Raw genomic sequence first — 18,053 nt, forward strand, 5'->3', positions numbered from 1 at the left:
TACGGGTTCTTGTTAAGTGGGCTCTATGTACCACTTTTAGTTGCGTCAGGCTGAGCCTTGCGCACGTGGAGGTGGAGTTGACCCTATGCAGTGCTTCGCTCCAGAGTCCCCATCCTATCTCCATCCCCAGGTCGTCCTCCCATTTCCTTCTTGTTGCGTCCAGTACAGTGTCGTCCCTATCTACCAGTCGGTCATACATGTCACTACAGTTCCCTTTCTCTAGGATACTTGCGTCCAGTAGGTCTTCCAGTAGTGTCTGTCGTGGCGGTTGTGGGTACGTCCTTGTCTCCTTTTGTAGGAAGTTTTTGAGCTGCAGGTACCGTAGCTCGTTCCCCCCAGCTAGCTGAAATTTCTCTGTCAGTTCGTCCAGTGTTGCGATCCTGTCGTCCGTGTATAGGTCCCTGACTATCAGTGTCCCCCCGTCCTGCCTCCACCTTTTGAAGGTGGCGTCGGTCAGTGCTGGTTTGAACCTATGGTTGTTGCAGATGGGAGCCCTGTTCGACATTTTGGTCAGGCCAAGTTGCTGCCGCAGTTGGTTCCAGGATTGGAGGGTGGCTGTCACCACTGGGCTGCTGGAGTGTTTTTTGGGTGGGAATGGGAGTGCTGCCGTGGCGAGGGCCCGGAGGGAGGTTCCCATGCAGGAGGCCTCCTCCGCACGCACCCACTCAGCTTCTGGCTCCTGGATCCATCCCCTTACTCGCTCGGCTGTTGCTGCCCAGTGGTAGAATTGTAGATTCGGGAGGGCTAACCCTCCCCTGGTTTTTGTTTTTTGTAAGACCTTCTTTGGGATCCTAGCATTTTTACCCCCCCATACGAACGCCATGATGAGTTTGTCCAGCGCTTTGAAAAAGGCCTTGGGGATGTAGATCGGAATGGATCTAAACAGGAAGAGGAACCTGGCCAGTACGTTCATTTTGATCGTCTGAACTCTCCCCGCGAGGGAGAGCGGGAGTGTGTTCCATCTTTGCAGGTCCTTTTTAACTTCCTCCGTCAGGCTGGTGAGGTTCCATTTGTGGATCCCTTTCCAGTCATGGGCTATTTGGATCCCCAGGTAGCGGAATTTATGTCGGGCTTGTTTGAACGGCAGCCCCTTTAGTGCTGCCCCCCCCCCCCCCCCCCCCCTTGCGGGTTTCATGGGAAGATCTCACTTTTGCTCATGTTGAGTTTGTAGCCCGAGAAGGCTCCAAACTCTTTCAGGAGCGCGATGATTCCGTCCATGCTGCTTTGTGGGTCCGAGATATAGAGGAGCAGATCATCCGCATAGAGTGAGACTCTGTGCTCTCTACCTCCCCTTCGGATCCCCCTCCAATTTTCTGCTGCCCTGAGCGCGATTGCTAGCGGTTCAATTGCTAGTGCGAACAGCAGCGGGGACAGTGGGCAAAAAATTCAAGGATAAGCTGGCACCCCTGATGGTGTGGATGTTTGAAGAGGCGACAGGGAAAGGGGTGTTGCCACAAACTTTGGGGCAGGCATCGATTTCACTGTTGCTAAAAAAAGATAAGGATCCGACGGAGTGTGGGTCGTATAGGTCCATATCACTTCTGAATGTGGACGCAAAAGTATTGGCGAAGGTACTGGCGGTTAGGCTGGAGGAGTGCCTCCTGAAGGTGATAGGTGAGGATCAAGCAAGGTTTGTGAGAGGGAGGCAGCTTTTTACGAACATTAGGAGGGTTTTGAACATCATTACGGCACCGGTGGAAGGGAAGGAAACAGAGGTGGTTGTGGCATTGGATGAAGAGAAGGCGTTTGACCGGGTAGAATGGGAGTACTTGATGGCAGTTCTGGAGCGGTTTGGAATTGGACCAAGATTTGTGAACTGGGTAAAGCTATTATATAAGTTGCTGAAGGCGAGTGTCCGCACAAACAACATCAGCTCGAGATAATTTTCTCTCCACCGTGGGACAAGGCAGGGATATCCTATGTCTCCCCTGCTGTTTGCACTTGCGATTGAGCCATTTGCCATCGCATTAAGATGTTCGGGAGCATGGAAAGGAATAGCGCGCGCGTGCGCGGGGGGGGATGTTGTGCCAAGCATTGTCCGAAACCAAGATTGAGCTATCCCACTCCCTGTCATTCTGGTGTGCTCCATGTGCCTATCCAATGACCGCTTGAAAGTTCCTGAAGTGTCCGACTGCACTATCACAGCAGGCAGTCCATTCCACACCCTAACCACTCTGAGTAAAGAACCTACCTCGGACATCCCTCCTATATCTCCCACCCTGAACCTGATAGTTATGCCCCCTTGTAACAGCTACATCCACCCGAGGAAATAGTCTCTGAACGTCCACTCTATCTATCCCCCTCATCATCTTATAAACCTCTATTAAGTCGCCTCTCATACTCCTCTGCTCCAAAGAGAAAAGCCCTAGCTCCCTCAACCTTTCCTCATAAGACCTATCCTGAAAACCAGGCAGCATCCTGGTATATCTCCTTTGCACCCTTTCCAATGCATCCACATCCTTCCTATAATGAAGTGACCAGAACTGTACACAATACTCTAAATGTGGTCTCACCAGGGTCATATATAGTTGCAGCATAACCCCGCGGCTCTTAAACTCAAGCCCCCTGTTAATAAACGCTAACACACTATAAGGCTAGCCTTCTTCACGGCTCTATCCCCTTTAGGTTTCTGGGGGTGCAGTTTGCCCAGTAGTGGGGGAGGCTTTGCAGGCACAATATCACTAGTTTGGTGGGGAGAGTGAAAGCCGATCTGGCAAGGTGGGATGGTCTCCCTCTGTCACTGGCAGTTAGGGTGTAGATGGTTAAAATAAATGTGTTGCCGCGATTTCTGTTTATTTTTCAATGCCTACCGATTTTCCTACCAAAGGCTTTTTTCAGGGAGATTGAGGGAAGGTGGCCAGAGTGAGAAAGGTGCTGCTACAGAGGGGAAGGCAGGCAGGGGGTTTGGGTCTCCCGACCCTGATGTACTACCACTGGGCGGCGAATGTGGAGAAGGGATGGGGCTGGGTCAGAGGGGTTGATTCTCAGTGGGTCAGAATGGAGGAGAGTTTGTGCAAGGGGTCGGGACTGAAAGCACTAGCAACAGCGCCACTCCCGATAGCTCCTGATAGACGCGAAAAGATTTGTTTCTTGGGGGTTGGTTTGCAGGATTGAGGGAACTGGAAGCGAAGTATGGGCTGGAGGAGGGAGAAATGTTTAGATACATGCAGGTTCAAGATTTTGCCAGGAAGGAGATACAGAGCTTGCCAGAGAAGAGTCCTGGAAGGAGGTTTTAAGGGTAATTTCCAAGGTGGTGCACGTCAAACTGGACCCAGGCCATACTCGGGGTGTCGGATCAGCCAGGGTTGGAAACGAGTGCGGAGGCAGACATCGTAGCCTTTGCCTCGTTGATCGCCCGAAGACGAATCCTGATGGGATGGAGAGCAGTCTCTCCACCTTGTGCCCTGGCGTGGCAGGGGGACCTGTTGGAATACTTGACCCTTGAGAAGGTTAAGTTCGAACTGTGGGGAAGGACGGAGAAGACATGGGCATTATTCATTATGCACTTTCAAGAATTGGATAACATCGAACATTAGTTGGGGGGGAAGGGTGGGAGGGTTGGAGGGGGGCTGTGTGTATTAAGGGTGACTGTGGGTAAAACCAGATTCCTTTTTGCCATTTGTTTATGTAAACATGCGGGCTGATGTTTGGGGTTGGTGGGAGGATGGGATCGTTGTTATTGTTATGGGGATTGACATATTTGTTGCTGATTATTGTTTATTGTTGGTGTGTGTAAATTCGGGAGAAAATGTGAAGAAGGAGGAGAATAAAAATATTTTTTTAAAAAGAAAGGAAGAAAGAAAGAGGCAGTTAACAGGCTAGAGCATAGGATGGAGGAGTCCATCCATGTTATGTCTGATGTCATGGCTCCGATATATGTGCATGCACCTTGAGATTTCCATGGGAAGAGTGGCAGCCACCTTGGAGACTTTGGCCTGACTTGTACTTGGATCTGCACTGCGTTGCTCTAGATATAGATGGGATCCATCAGTGGCTAGGTGAGAGGGGTCGGAGCACTTCAACCTCCTTCCAGGAGTCCCTTCTCCTCAAGGAGTCGGCCAGGAGCCCTTGGGCATCCACAGGGAAGAGGATCATCAACTGGAAACCCCGGGGATATCCTTCAAAGTGACTCAGAGAGTGTTCAACCAATCCAATCCCCTCTGACTGTGACCCCACCAACTCTAGTTCCACAAGCAAAGAAGGGTGCCCCTGCTTAGCTTTCTGAGATCATGGTGGGGCCATGGGTGTTCACTCACTGTATATAATGCATCTTTGTAAAAATATTTCCCATTCATTACAATGATTTGAATGCATCATTCATATGCCTCCATTTTCCCTTACATTGCAAGCGTGACCAAGCTCCCAGTCTGTGACTGCCTCCCTTAGTGACCCTCTGATTCATGTGATGTTGAGTGGAGTCATGCTCGCTACTCACCTTTTTTATAATGTCGGAGATGTGTTGAGCTCTTTCTTGAAAGTATCTGCACCTTGAGTTAGGAACCTTTAGACCTTACAACCACGGGTCACGTGCCTTGAAAGGTTACAAGTTGTAATGTATAATCAACACTGAGTTGTCCATGGCGTTGAGGACTCGGGTTCGTCCCAGCCCTGGGTCACTGTCCATGTGGAGTTTGTACATTCTTCCCGTGTCTGTATGGGTCTCACCCCCACAATCCAAAGATGTGCAGGGTAGGTAGATTGGCCATGCTAAATTCCCCCTTAATTGGAAAAATGCTTTTATTTTTAAAAAACACTGAGCTGTCTTCATAGCTTGAGCAAAAGCATAATTCCTGCAACCATTATGGTTTCTACAACCAGATGCACATTTCTATGGCTGCACCAAGTGTCTCATTCAAGAGATTGCATCATGTGCAGTTGTTGTTGGTGTGCTGTTTTCATAGAATTTACAGTGCAGAAGGAGGCCATTCGGCACATCAAGTCTGTACCGGCCCTTAAAAGAGCACCCCACTGAAGCCCATGTATCTACCCTATACCCGGAACCCAGTAACCCCCACTTAACTTTTTTTGGACACTAAGGGCAATTTATCATGGCCAATCCACCTAACCTGCAGATCTTTGGACTGTGGGAGGAAACCGGAGCACCCGGAGGAAACCCATGAAAACACGGGGAGAACATGCAGACTCTGCACAGTGACCCAGCCGGGAATCGAACCTGGGACCCTGGAGCTGTGAAGCAACTGTGCTAACCAACATGCTACCGTGCTGACCATTTTCACTTCCCGTGGTGGCTATATACAGCTTTTGCTGCTGAACAGAGATGAGCGCACCATGAACCTTGAAGTTTGCAAGTTTAAAGCTGATTGCTGACCGTGCTGCCTCTCTAATTACTTTAATGGCACTGGGGACAGAAGAAGTACTCTTGAGTCTACTTGCTTGGATTTTACTCCTGATGGAGCCTGTGATCATTAGAGTGCCACCGGCATGTCTTCCATATCGTGCCACTGTAAGGGCATCCTCTCATGGAAACTAACCATCATCACCTTCTTCAGATTCCAGCTCTTCCAGGTGTTCATCATCTGAGAAGTTAACAGCCTCCTCCATCTGACCTCCCCTCTAAAGGACCAGGTTGCACTGGGCACAATAGACATCCTCTGTGAAAAGTACTGCAGAACACCACCTGACTGTGAAAACATTGGAAGCACATCTTCAGGATGTCAATCATTTGCTCAATAATGGATCTTGTTGCACAATGGTCTGTATTTTATATTCCTCTGAGGCACTTTGGTGACGACGCATGGAGATCATAAGCCATCTCTTCAGCACGTACTCCTTATCATCCAGTAGCCAACCCTGTAAGTGCTGTGGCCCTTCAAATATCTGTGGCATGTGGAGGTGACCCAGGATGTAGGAGTCATGGAACTCAAAGAGTACCTGGCACAAACATGCATGATGTGCTTCAGATGATCCTGCTACCAGATAAACACTGATGGAATGCAACTCTTTCCTGTTAATGAAGGTCAGGGTATGATGCCAGGGCACTCTGAAAGTGACATGCATGCAATTAATTACATCCTGCGCTCAGATTGCCATAAATCCCAGAAAGTTAGCAGTCTAGCTAGTATCATGTATTATGAACTTCATATAATGATGAGTCTTACTGTCGAGGCCAACTGTCACCATTTATGTGTAGAGAACTGCGTTATGCCGCATAATTCTGCTGTAGATCTGAACTGAGCCGCTCACCAAGATATTTAGCATGGCAGTAACCTCAGAGGTATTCATGATGTGGAGATGCCGGCGTTGAACTGTGGTGGGCACAGTAAGAAGTCTTACAACACCAGGTTAAAGTCCAACAGGTTTGTTTGGAGTCACTTTCTTTTGGAGCACAACTCCTTCATTGTTTCCATTCCAATACAAAATCGAGCTCAAGGTTGATGCACATCCAGTAATTCACCCGCCCAGAAGAGTGCCTGTGTCACTGCGCCAATGCCTCAATATCGAGCTTGACAAGATGCAGAGGTTAGGCATCCTAGAAACAATGGAAAAGCCAACTGACTGGGTTAGCTCGATGGTGTGTGTGAAGAAGCGGACCGGAGACTTGCGCATTTGCATAGATCCAAAGGATCTAAATGAACACATTAAATTGGAACACTACCAGATCCCCAAAAGAGAGGAGATTACTTATGAGATGTAATATGCCACAGTCTTTAGCAAACTTTATACTTCCACCTTTAATACACCGTTTGGGCGGTACCTTTTTTTTAGAATGCCGTTTGGCATCATCTCTGCATTGGAGATCTTCCACAGAGCGATGGAACAGAGCGTGGAAAACCTTCCTGAAGTTCGCATTTATATCGATGACATCGAACATGGCAGAGCACAACAGAAGACTACGACAAGTCATGCAGAGAATTCAGCAGTACGGGCTCAAGCTCAACAAAAACAAGTGTCAGTTCGGAGTCAAAGAGATCACTTTTTTAGGAGACAAATTATCAGATGAAGGAGTACAGCTGGATCCTGAGAAGCTAAAAGCCATTATCAGCATGCCTCATCCACATGACAAGAAAGCGGTACTACATATGCTTGGAATGATGAACTTTGTGGGAAAATTCATCCCCAACTTAGCCTCAGGAATTTAATAAGGAAGGATGTTCCTTTTGAATGGACTAACAGTCATGAGATAGAGTGGTCTAACCTGAAAAATGGTTTGACCACTACACCGGTTTCAGCGTTCTTTGACCCAGCAAAGAACAGAAAGATATCAACTGATGCCAGCCAGAATGGGCCAGTAGTAGTTTTGCTACAAGAAAACGCTGACAAGACATTGCAGCCGGTAGCATACTTGTCCAGGGCAATGACAGAAACCGTGAAACGGTACACTCCAATCAAAAAAGAATGTCTCGGACTAGTGGTTTACAGCCTGCCAACGTTCACTGTGGAGGCCGATCATAGACCACCAGTGTCCATTATTCAAAAGAACCTAAGTGAAATGTCACCTCGAATCCAAAGGCTAATCATGAAGCTATAGAGGTACAACTTCGAGCTAATGTATCTGCCAGGCAAATACATAGTGATTGCTCTGTCCAGATCACCCGACAAAAGGAGCGGACAGACATCTCGGAAATATTACAGGGACAGGTCGATCCAGTGATGGAAACCCTGCATGTATCGGACAGCAAGTCCAAATTGATAAAGGCTGAGACTGAGAAGGATGAAGTCTTCCATCATATGAGACAGGTATGGCCTGCAGACTCATGCTCCAAGCTCTGGAACGTCAGGCACGAACTAAGCTACATCAATGGCATTGTGCTCAGAAAAAACAGAATAGTCATTCCACAATCACTACAGCACATGATTCTCGTGCAGATTCACAAAGGGCACTTGGGGATCAAGAAGTGCAAGAGGCGGGCCAGAGAATCGGTTTAATGACCAGGGATCAATCAAGGCATTCAACGAACAATCCTCCAAAATCCCCATAAAATCCCCATAATGCCCCTAGTGTCCCCCAATGGGTCCAAAATATATAACAGGTCGTCCGTGTACAGCGAAAACCTGTGCTCGATGCTCCCCTCGCACAATCACTCTCCAGTCACTCGATGCTCTAAGCGCCATTGCCAATGGTTCTATAGCCAAGGCAAAAAGCAACGGGAAGAGTGGGCACCCCTGCCTCGTCCCACGGTGCAGCCCAAAATATCCCGAGCTCACCCAGTTTGTCTGCACATTTGCAATCAGCTCACTATACAACAATCGGACCAAATCCACAAACCTCTGCCTGAACCCGAACTCACTCCAGCACTGCCAGAGATACTCCCACTCCACTCAGTCGAATGCCTTCTCCATGTCCATCGCTACTGCCACCTCCACTTCCCATCCCTCTGGGGGCACCATAATCACATTAAGCAGCCTCCTCTCATTTGCTGACAGCTGTCTCCCTTTCACAAACCCTGTTTGGTCCCCACCTATCACCCCCGGGACACGATCCTCAATTCACGAAGCCAACACATTTGCCAACAACTTAGCGGCCACATTCAACAACGATATTGAACGGTACGATCCACACTGCTCCGGATCCTTATCCCTTTTCAATATCGGGGCGATGGATGCCTGCGATAGTGTAGGAGGGAATTTCCCCTCTCCCTAGCCTCATTGTATGCCCCCCACCAGCAATGGCTCCAGGTCCCTCCAAACATTTTCTAAAACTCCACCAAGAACCCATCCGGACCCAAGGCCTTCACTGCCTGCATCACCCCCATACTCTCCATCACCTCCCTCAATCCAATAGGTGCCTCCATCACTGCACCAGCTCCTCATCCATCCTGGGAAACTCCAACTCGCCCGGGAACCGCCGCATTCCCTCCCCCCCCACTCACACAACCTCCTAGAAAATCCTCAAAAAACCCATTCACCCCCACGGGGTCCAAAACCACCCTTCACGTCCCATCCTTCACTCTACCAATGTTCCTCGCCACCTCCTGCTTCCTCAGCTTGTAGACCAACATCCTACTCACCTTTCCACCATACTCGTACATTTCCCCCCTCCTTAACTTCCTTCCGTAACTGCCCTACCGCCTTCCCCGTGGACACCAATCCAAACTCCATCTGGAGCCTCTGCCTCTCCCTCAACACTCCGAGTGCCTCCTGTTCACCCTCAGAATCTCGTCTACCAGCCTTGACATCTCTGCCCGTTCCGCCTTTTCCCATGTGTCCGAATCAAAATGAACTCCCCCCGAGCCACCGCTTTGAGTGCCTCCCACAGCGTGGCAGCCATTACCTCCCCCTTATCGTTCAGCACCATGTACCTCCGAATGGCAGCCTTCAGCCGCTCATACACCTCCTCATCCATCAACAGCGCCACATCCAGCCTCCACTGTGGGTTCTGCAAACCCCCCCCCCCCCACTCCCCACCGGTCCATTCGCAAATCCACCCAATGCAGCACCTGGTTTGAGACCACAATCGGCAAATACTCCGATCAACCCCCCAACAATGCCTTGTCTACCACAAAAATGTCATAGGCATAGATGGCAAAACAATTATTTTCCAACATGGCAATCGAACTGTTAGGGTACATTCGTCAAGGATAATGGGTACAGATTACAAATTTTCAAATTTAGACAGAGCAGACAGACATGACGAGGAACCAGGGTCATCTGGTACGCACGTGTTACAGAACTATGAGGACCAGTTAACTGATATAGACAGGGTTTCTGTGGAGGAACACAACACTTCTGATGATTCAGAACAACTGCCAAATGTTGGTACAAAGGTAACGCACTTGCCTGACGGGTCTAGTCAATGGCAGGATGCAACTGTTATTAGTAGAGCAGGGAAGACCACTGGAAAGTATAAACATTGGTTGAATGTACAGCATTCAGGGGAGGGAGTCAAGACAATGGATTGGGAACACGAAGTTCAAAAATGGAGGACACAGAAACGCCGTGCCAGTTCAGATAGTACATCGGCTAGGAACAGGTCCGCAGGAAAAGGTCGAGAACTATTGAAAGGACATCCCACAGCAGAAGGGAAAGATCGAGCAGTAGCAGTACAGAACGAGATACTAGGCGGGAGAGGGGACGTAGTTTATCAAGGTCTTGGAACATGAGTAAGACTACAAATACTAATAGGAGTAGAAGCCCACATGCACGTGAGATTTTGGTGGCTTCCAATAAGTTAGATGAAGGAGTTATCAAAGATGCCAAACAGCAAGAATTGCATAGTTGGAGTGAATTTGGGGTATACACGGAAGTACCGGATAGGGAACAAAGAGCTCTATCCCACAGATGGATTTACACGGAAAAGGTTCTTCCGGATGGAACTTATAAGACAACGGCCAAGCTTGTGGCGAGGGGATTTGAAGAAAACTTAGATCAGGATTTAAGGGTAGATTCACCTACAGCAGGAAAGCTTATTTTAAAGATCTTCTTGGCTCTATTAGCCACAAAGGCATGGGAATGCAAATCGATAGATATAAAAGCTGCCTTCTTGCAGGGGCTTCGGCTCCAGAAAGATATTTTTCTCCATCCTCCTAAAGAGGCAGCTTACACAGAAGAGGTACTCTGGAAGTTGAACAAATATGCATATGGATTAAATGAGGTGTCTAGAGTCTGGTATCTTTTGGTAAGGTCAGTTTTGTTAAAGTTAGACTGTTGCCAGTTGAAAGCAGATCCGGCAACGTTTTACTGGCACTATAAAGGAAATCTTTCTGGCATCTTCATGATGCATGTCGATGATTTTTTGTGGGGTGGGACTAGTGATTTCGACGCTATTGTAATCTCCGGTTTGAGGAAAGAATTCAGGGTTGGAAGTCAGGCTTCCAGTACATTTAAATATATTGGACTGAAAATCGGACAGACTAAGTTAGGGGCAACTTTACGTCAACAATCTTATTTGGAAAGCATCAGTCCAATAGCAATTAGCCGTGGCCGGGTTTCACAAAAAGACACAATGGTTTCAAAGATGGAAAAAGAGCAACTGCAAAGTTTAATTGGGCAACTGAATTGGTTAGGTCGACAGACTAGACCGGACGTGAGTTTTGATGTCTTAGAGTTGAGTACAAAAATGAATGATCCCAAAGTGGATGATATAATAAGAGCAAATAAAGCGTTGGTCAAACTAAAAATGCAGGAGTGTGTTTTGAGGTTCCCGGTTTTAGGTGACCTTAGGCACTTGTAACTGTTGGTTAATACAGTAGTCCCCCTTTATAACGCGGGTGTTGGGGTCCAAGACAGCCACCCGCGTTGCATCCGAGCCGCAGATATCCACGATGGGGGTTTTAAATTTATTTTAAAATCTATGCTAGCGCTTCCCATTGAGAGTCTACGGGGGGGCGGGGGGAGAGGTCAGACCCCCGTAGACTCACAATGGGAAGCGCTAGCATAGATTTTTAAATAAATTTAAAACCCCCATCGTGGATCTAATTAAAACAGTGTCAATTTCAGCGGCCGGCTCACTTTGATCCGGAGAGGGAAGCTGGTCTCTCACTAAAACAATCAGCCGGCCGCTGAAATTGACACTGCCGGCTGCTCTCTCCCTCCAATCCAACTTTTAAGTTTTAATGTTTCTGATTGGAGGGAGAGAGCAGCCGGCAGTGTCAATTTCAGCGGCCGGCTGATTGCTTCAGTGAGAGAGCAGCTTCCCTCTCCAGATCAAAGTGAGCCGGCCGCTGAAATTGACACAACTGACAGTTGGGGTCCATAAGCCCCCCCGCGGTATATCGCGAACCGTGGTATTGCGGAGCATGGTATAACGGGGGACTACTGTAGTGATGCGTCCTATGCAAATTTATGTGATGGGGTTTCAAGCGCAGGAGGTTTTATAATTTTCCTTTTGGGGAACAAGGTAAATGTTGCCCTCTTGTGTGGGAAACAAAGAAAATAAGGAGAATAGTCAAAAGCACTTTGACTGCTGAGACGTTAAGCCTTGTAGAGGCGGTGGATATGGTCTTTTATATATCTCAGATACTGACAGAAATTTTGGGATTGGGGATTTGGGTAATATACCTATTGAATGTCACATTGACAATAAATCTCTGTGGGAAAATGTGCACTCTACAAAAAGTGTCAATGAAAAAAGGTTAAGGCTAAACATCGCAAGTTTGAAGCAGATGTTGGACAGAGGGGAAATAGCAAAAATTAAATGGGTTGACAGTAGCTATCAATTATCAGACTGTTTTACAAAAAGAAGGGTTAGCACACACAAACTTTTGGATATTGTTAATGAAGGGCGCCTGTTTCTGTGACTGTTTTGTTTATCCAAAAATGAAAAAAGAAGGGGGGAAATTTGAGTTTCTTGGAATTTTGTTTTCACCGAATTATTTTTTTCTCCAAAGAAGGGGAGACTGTTAAGTAATGGGCTAAGAGACATTCCAATTAGTTGTCTCATTTATGTTAAGTACCCAATAATTGACACTGATATGTAAAGGGGCTTCAGGTGGCCTTTGTGTCAGGTGATGTGATGTTAGAGTTTTGTGCAGAGTCTGCTGAAGTAAATTAAAGGTGTTTGTGGAAAAGGAGCAGAACCTTTGACTCTTTATACAACAGCGGCTAAACGTCTAACATCCTACACCTCTTTCCATCCAAAATCTCACCCCTCAGACGGGGAAAGGAACGAAAAATTCCACCTTGAGCGGGAGCTACCAAATGTGCGACCGCTCACCCCATGGCCGCCACCAGAAGTCCCCACAATCGAAAGATGTGCAGGTGAGGTGTATTTGCTATGTTAAATTGCCCCTTAGGATCCAAAGGTTAAGTTGAGCTGGGGGGATAGGGTGGGGGAGTGGACCTAGGCTAGGGTGCTTTCAGAGGGTCGGTACAAACTCAATGGGCTGGATGGCCTCCTTCTGCATTGTAGAGATTCTATGAACCTGCTCACTGATGTTCAGTTTGGGTTACATCAGGGCGACTTGACATTACAGCCTTGATTCAAACATGGACAAAAGAGCTGAATTCCAGAAGTGAGGTGAGAATAACTGTTCTTCACATCAAGGCAGCATTTGACCAAGTGTGGCATCAAGGAGCCTTAGCAAAACTGGAGTTAATGGGAATTAGTGGGAACACACTTTTAGGCTCAACCATCTTCAGCTGTTTCATCAATAATCCTCCCCCCCAGTCCAAAGATGTACAAGTTAGATGGATTGGTCATGCTAAATTACCTCATAGTGTCCAAAGATGTGGTTAACTGGAGTTACGGAGATAGGTTGGGGGTGGGCTTAGATAGGATGCTCTTTCGGAGGGTCGGCGCAGACCCAATGGGTCGAATGGCCTCCTTCTGCACTGTATTTATAAAGTAAGAGGTGGCGTTGTTCACTGATGGTTGCACAATCTTCAGCATCATTGTGACTCCTCAGGTACTGAAGTACCCCATGTCCAAGTAGCATTTGTGCCACACAAGTGCCAGGCAATGACCATCTCCATCAAGAGAGAATCTAACCATCACCTCTTTACATTCAATAGCATTACCATCACTGAACCACTATCAACCAGAAACTGAACTGGACTAGACACATAAATACTGTGGCCACGAGGGAAGTCAGAATCTATGAATCCTACAGTGAGTAACTCACTTCCTGGCTCCCCAAAGCCTGTGCACCATCTAAAAGGCACAAGATAGGGTTGCCTGGATGAGTGCAGCTCAAATAACACCCAAGAGCATTATTGACAAACAGACCGTTAGATTGGCACCCCTTCCACAAACATTCAATCCCTCCACCACTGACAAACAGTGGCAGTACCATCGACAAAACGCATTGCAGGAACTCACCAAGGCTCCTGAGGCAGCACCTGCCAAAACTACGATCGTTCCCATCTTGAAGGACAAGGGCAGCAGATACAGGGGAGCATCACCACCTGGAAGTTTCCCTCCAAGTCACTCACCATCCTGGCTTGGGAATATATAGACATTCCTTCACTGTCGCTGGGTCAATATTCTGCAACTTCCTCCCTAATACCTGCACCTGCACCACAGGGACTTCAGTGGTTAAAGAAGGAAATCACCGCCATCTTCTCAAGGGCAATTTGGAATGGGCAATAAATGCTGGCCTAGCCAGGACGCCCACATCCCATAGATAGGGTTGGCACAGTGGCACAGTGGTTAGCACTGTTGCCTCACAACACCAAGGACCCGGGTTTGATTCCGACTGTCTGTGTGCAGTTTGCAAGTTCTCCCCGTGACTATGTGGGTTTCCTCTGGGTGCTCTGGTTTCTTCCCACAGTCCAAAGATGTGCAGGTTAGATGGATTGGCCATTCTAAATTGCCCTATATGTCCAAGGGCTGGTGGGGTTGCTGGTATAGGGCGGTGAATTGTGCCTGTGTAGGGTGCTTTTTCATAAGGTCAGTTCAGAACCAATTAGCCGAATGGCCTCCTTCTGTACTGTACGGGTTCTATGATTATGTATGTATATATAAAGCACATTTTTTATTTTCTCAGTAACCATATCAGTTTCTCAATCACTAAACATACCTTGTTCCACAGAGATGTTGTCTGTGCAACCACCTTCCAGAACTGACAAACCTGTGCGCATCTTACCAGCTCCCTAACACCAAGGTAGCTGAAAACCTAGGAATGAGGAAATAGTTAGAAAATGGTTATTCAAACACAACTGCAGTACATTTAACTGTTAAATTAACTTTACAATTATCGGCATATGTTTTCCAGTCCAACAATATCAAGCATAGAAGATGACTTGTTGAAGCAAGTTAAAAATCTCCTTGCCTTCTCTGACTCCATTTCTGGTGATAGACTGATCACCAATATTTATCAAAAACCCACCAACTGCCACAACTACCTTGATTACAGCTCCTCACACCGTTTCCTGGAAGCGCTTCATCCCATTCTCCTCGTTTCTCGGCCTCTGTTGCATCTATTCCTATGATGTTACCTTCAAAACGGCGCTTCTGACATGTCCAAGATTTCCCCTAAACCGGGTCCGACCCATTTCCCGCACATCTGCTCTCACACCTTCCCCCCACCAGAACTATGAGAGGGTCCCCCTTGTCCTCACTTTTGATCGCGCCAGCCTTCACATTCAAAGGATCATCCTCCACCATTTCCGCATGATGCCAACACAAAACGCATCTTACCCTCACTTACCCCTCAGCATTCAGCAGGGACCACTCCCTCCATGACATGCTCATTTACTCTTCTATAACCAACTGCTCTTGCCCTTGCCATGGCACCTTCCTTTGCAATCACAGAAGGTATAACACCTGCCCTTTTATCTCCTCAATCCTCACCGTTCAAAGCCCCAAAACACTCCTTTCAGAGGAAGCAACATTTTCCTCACACTTCCTTCAATTTGATCTATAGTATTCACTGCTCCCAAAGCAGTCTCTACACAGGGGAGACTAAACACAGACCGGGTGACTGCTTTGCAGAACACCTTTGCTCAGTCTGCAAGCAAGACTTCCTGTTGCTTACAATTTCAACTCTCATGCCCACATGTCAGTCACTGGCCTGCTACAATGTTCCAGTGAAGCCCAACACAAACTCATCATCCATATAGGCGTGTTACAGCCCTCGGGACTCAACACTGAGTTCAACAACTTTAGACTGTGACCCATTTCCTCTGTCTTGACCTTTTCTTTAATTCCCAATTTTTTTTTTGTGTCCTATTCAACACCCCCCCCCCCCCCCCCCCCCCCCCCCCCAAAAAAACACTGGGCCATCCGTCACATGTTCTTATGTTTTGTTTTCACTGAGCATTGACCTTTGTTACCCTTTTAACACATACTGCTATCTTACCTTGATACCACTGACAGCACCTTCTGTAGTCCTTCACATTGCTGTTCACATTTCCTCTGTCTTACACCTTACACATCTTTGTTGCTTTCGTTCCTAGCTCCAACCTATCACTGATCTTCTGCTTTCTTCCACCCACTCCATCCCCTCTTATACTGGATGTAATCCATCACATTCCTCCCTCTCTTTAGCACTGAAAAAGTGATACGGAATTGAAATGTCAACTCTGGGCGCAATTTAACTCAAAAATAAATGCTCCTCAGAGATCGAGCTGACATTTTGAAAGGGTGCCCTGATATCTAAGTGAGCTTAAGGGTCCCCCAAAGCCCCCCCCCCCCCCCCCGCTCATGGGCAAGGACACCCCCAACAAACATGGGCATTGCGCCACACCCCCCAATTGAGGACATCCCGCTATGGGGTCGGTGGTGCCCCCCCCCCTTTCAGGACCCCAACCCTTCAACCCCCAACCTTCCTGAGGCCCTTTTATCCCACCCCACTGTTCATTCCCTCGTCCTTCCTTTCATGGACATCACACTCCTCAGGCCCTGACTCTTAGCAGTGCCATCCTGGCATCCAGGCACCCTGGCATTGCTATCCTGGCAGTGCTCCTGCCAGCCTGGAAGTGCCAACTGGGAAACGTGGGGGAGACCTTTCATGTCATTTACCGACCGCGTCGAACCCCTGTAAACATGGCCCGTAGATCATACCCTCTGTTTCTCTCTCCACAGATGTTGCCAGACCTGCTGAGTTTTTGCAGTATTTTCAGTTTTTATTTCAGATTTCCAGCATCTGCTCTATTTTGTTTCTATAAAACTCTTCAGTTATGTTTGTCATATCTTCAATTAATAATTAAATTCAAACTTGTATTCAAATCAGGATTTTTTCCCAAATCTATTTTACCCAAATAAAACCTATTTGAGTGAGGGGGTTAACCATGCCCAAATTCCATATGTACCAGATAAAGAACTTTTAAATAACCTCAATCTGAATTTAGAATTTTGAGGTTGAAACAAAACTGTTCCTGTATCAAATTATATTCCTAGGATCTTGTCATTTGCAAGAATGATCCTTTTATGATCAGAGAACAGGCAGATATGAATGTAATACTAGCCTTTCCAACCTTGAGATATTGTTTATTGATGTTCTGGTGTCCTGAGTGTAATATATGTGCAGTCAAGGATACACTGGACACAAAGAAAGCCAGCTACTGCAGCAAATCCCCGACCTGTTATGTTGAATGTTGAGGTTAATGGGGCAAGATACAGGTTAGCCCTCGGAAACAGAATACGTGACTGCTTAATTCTGCTTTGTACTGCAGACTAGGACAGTAAGAAGTCTTACAACACCAGGTTAAAGTCCAACAGGTTTGTTTCAAACACGAGCTTTCGGAGCACTGCTCCTTCCTCAGGTGAATGGAGATGTATGTTCCAGAAACATTTATATAGACAAAGTCAGAGATGCCAGACAATGCTTGGAATGCGAGCATTTGTGGGTAATCAAATCATTACAGATCCAGAGATAGGGGGTTAAAGAGGTGTGAATTGTCTCAAGCCAGGACAATTGGTAGGATTTTGCAAGTCCAGGCCAGATGGTGGGGGGATAATGTAATGCGACATGAATCCAAGATCCCGGTTGAGGCTGCACTCATGCGTGCGGAACTTAGCTATAGGTTTTTGCTCGGCAATTCTGCGTTGTCGCGTATCCTGAAGACCGCCTTGGAGAACGCTTACCCGGAGGTCAGAGGCTGAATGTCCTTGACTGCTGAAGTGTTCCCCGACTGGAAGGGAACATTCCTGCCCTGGCAGGGTTGTGTGGTGTTGTGGTCGCTGTTCTGAAGGCTGGGTAATTTGCTGCAAACAATGGTTTGTTTGAGGTTGCGCGGTTGTTTGCAGCAAGTTACCCAGCCTTCAGAACAGCGACCACGACACCACACAACCCTGCCAGGGCAATCTCTGCAAGACATGCCAGATCATCGACATGGATAGCATCATTACACGTGGAAACACCACCCACCAGGTATGCGGCACATACTCGTACGACTCGACCAATGTAGTCTACCTCATATGCTGCAGGAAAGGATGTCCCAAAGCGTGGTAGATTGGCGAGACCATGCAGACACTGCGACAACGAATGAACGGGCATCGTGCGACAATCACCAGGCAGGAATGTTCCCTTCCAGTCGGGGAACACTTTAGCAGTCAAGGGCATTCAGCCTCTGATCTCCGGATAATAAGGAATTAGATAGTAGTTCACCAGTTCCATTTGCTGCCAACTTAATTATAGTTATTGTTATTATTAAAAACTAATTGTGTTTAAATTTACAAACCTGGTGACTGTAGTTATGGCAACCAAAGACTT

At 47.4% G+C, this 18,053-nt stretch overlaps 1 protein-coding gene across 3 annotated transcripts in view; it reads right to left on the reverse strand.

Annotated features, from left to right (window-relative positions):
* fbxl13 (F-box and leucine-rich repeat protein 13) overlaps positions 1 to 18,053 on the reverse strand; it is a 399,689-nt gene that overhangs the window by 311,094 nt on the left and 70,542 nt on the right. For all 3 annotated transcript variants that reach the window (XM_038811555.1, XM_038811556.1, XM_038811557.1), the window contains exon 9: positions 14,418 to 14,513. In XM_038811555.1, the coding sequence (XP_038667483.1) occupies positions 14,418 to 14,513 (96 nt within the window). The remainder of the gene's footprint in view (positions 1 to 14,417; positions 14,514 to 18,053) is intronic.

The sequence above is a fragment of the Scyliorhinus canicula genome, chromosome 11 (assembly GCF_902713615.1).
Source record: "Scyliorhinus canicula chromosome 11, sScyCan1.1, whole genome shotgun sequence".
In the NCBI taxonomy this organism is placed as follows: domain Eukaryota; kingdom Metazoa; phylum Chordata; class Chondrichthyes; order Carcharhiniformes; family Scyliorhinidae; genus Scyliorhinus; species Scyliorhinus canicula.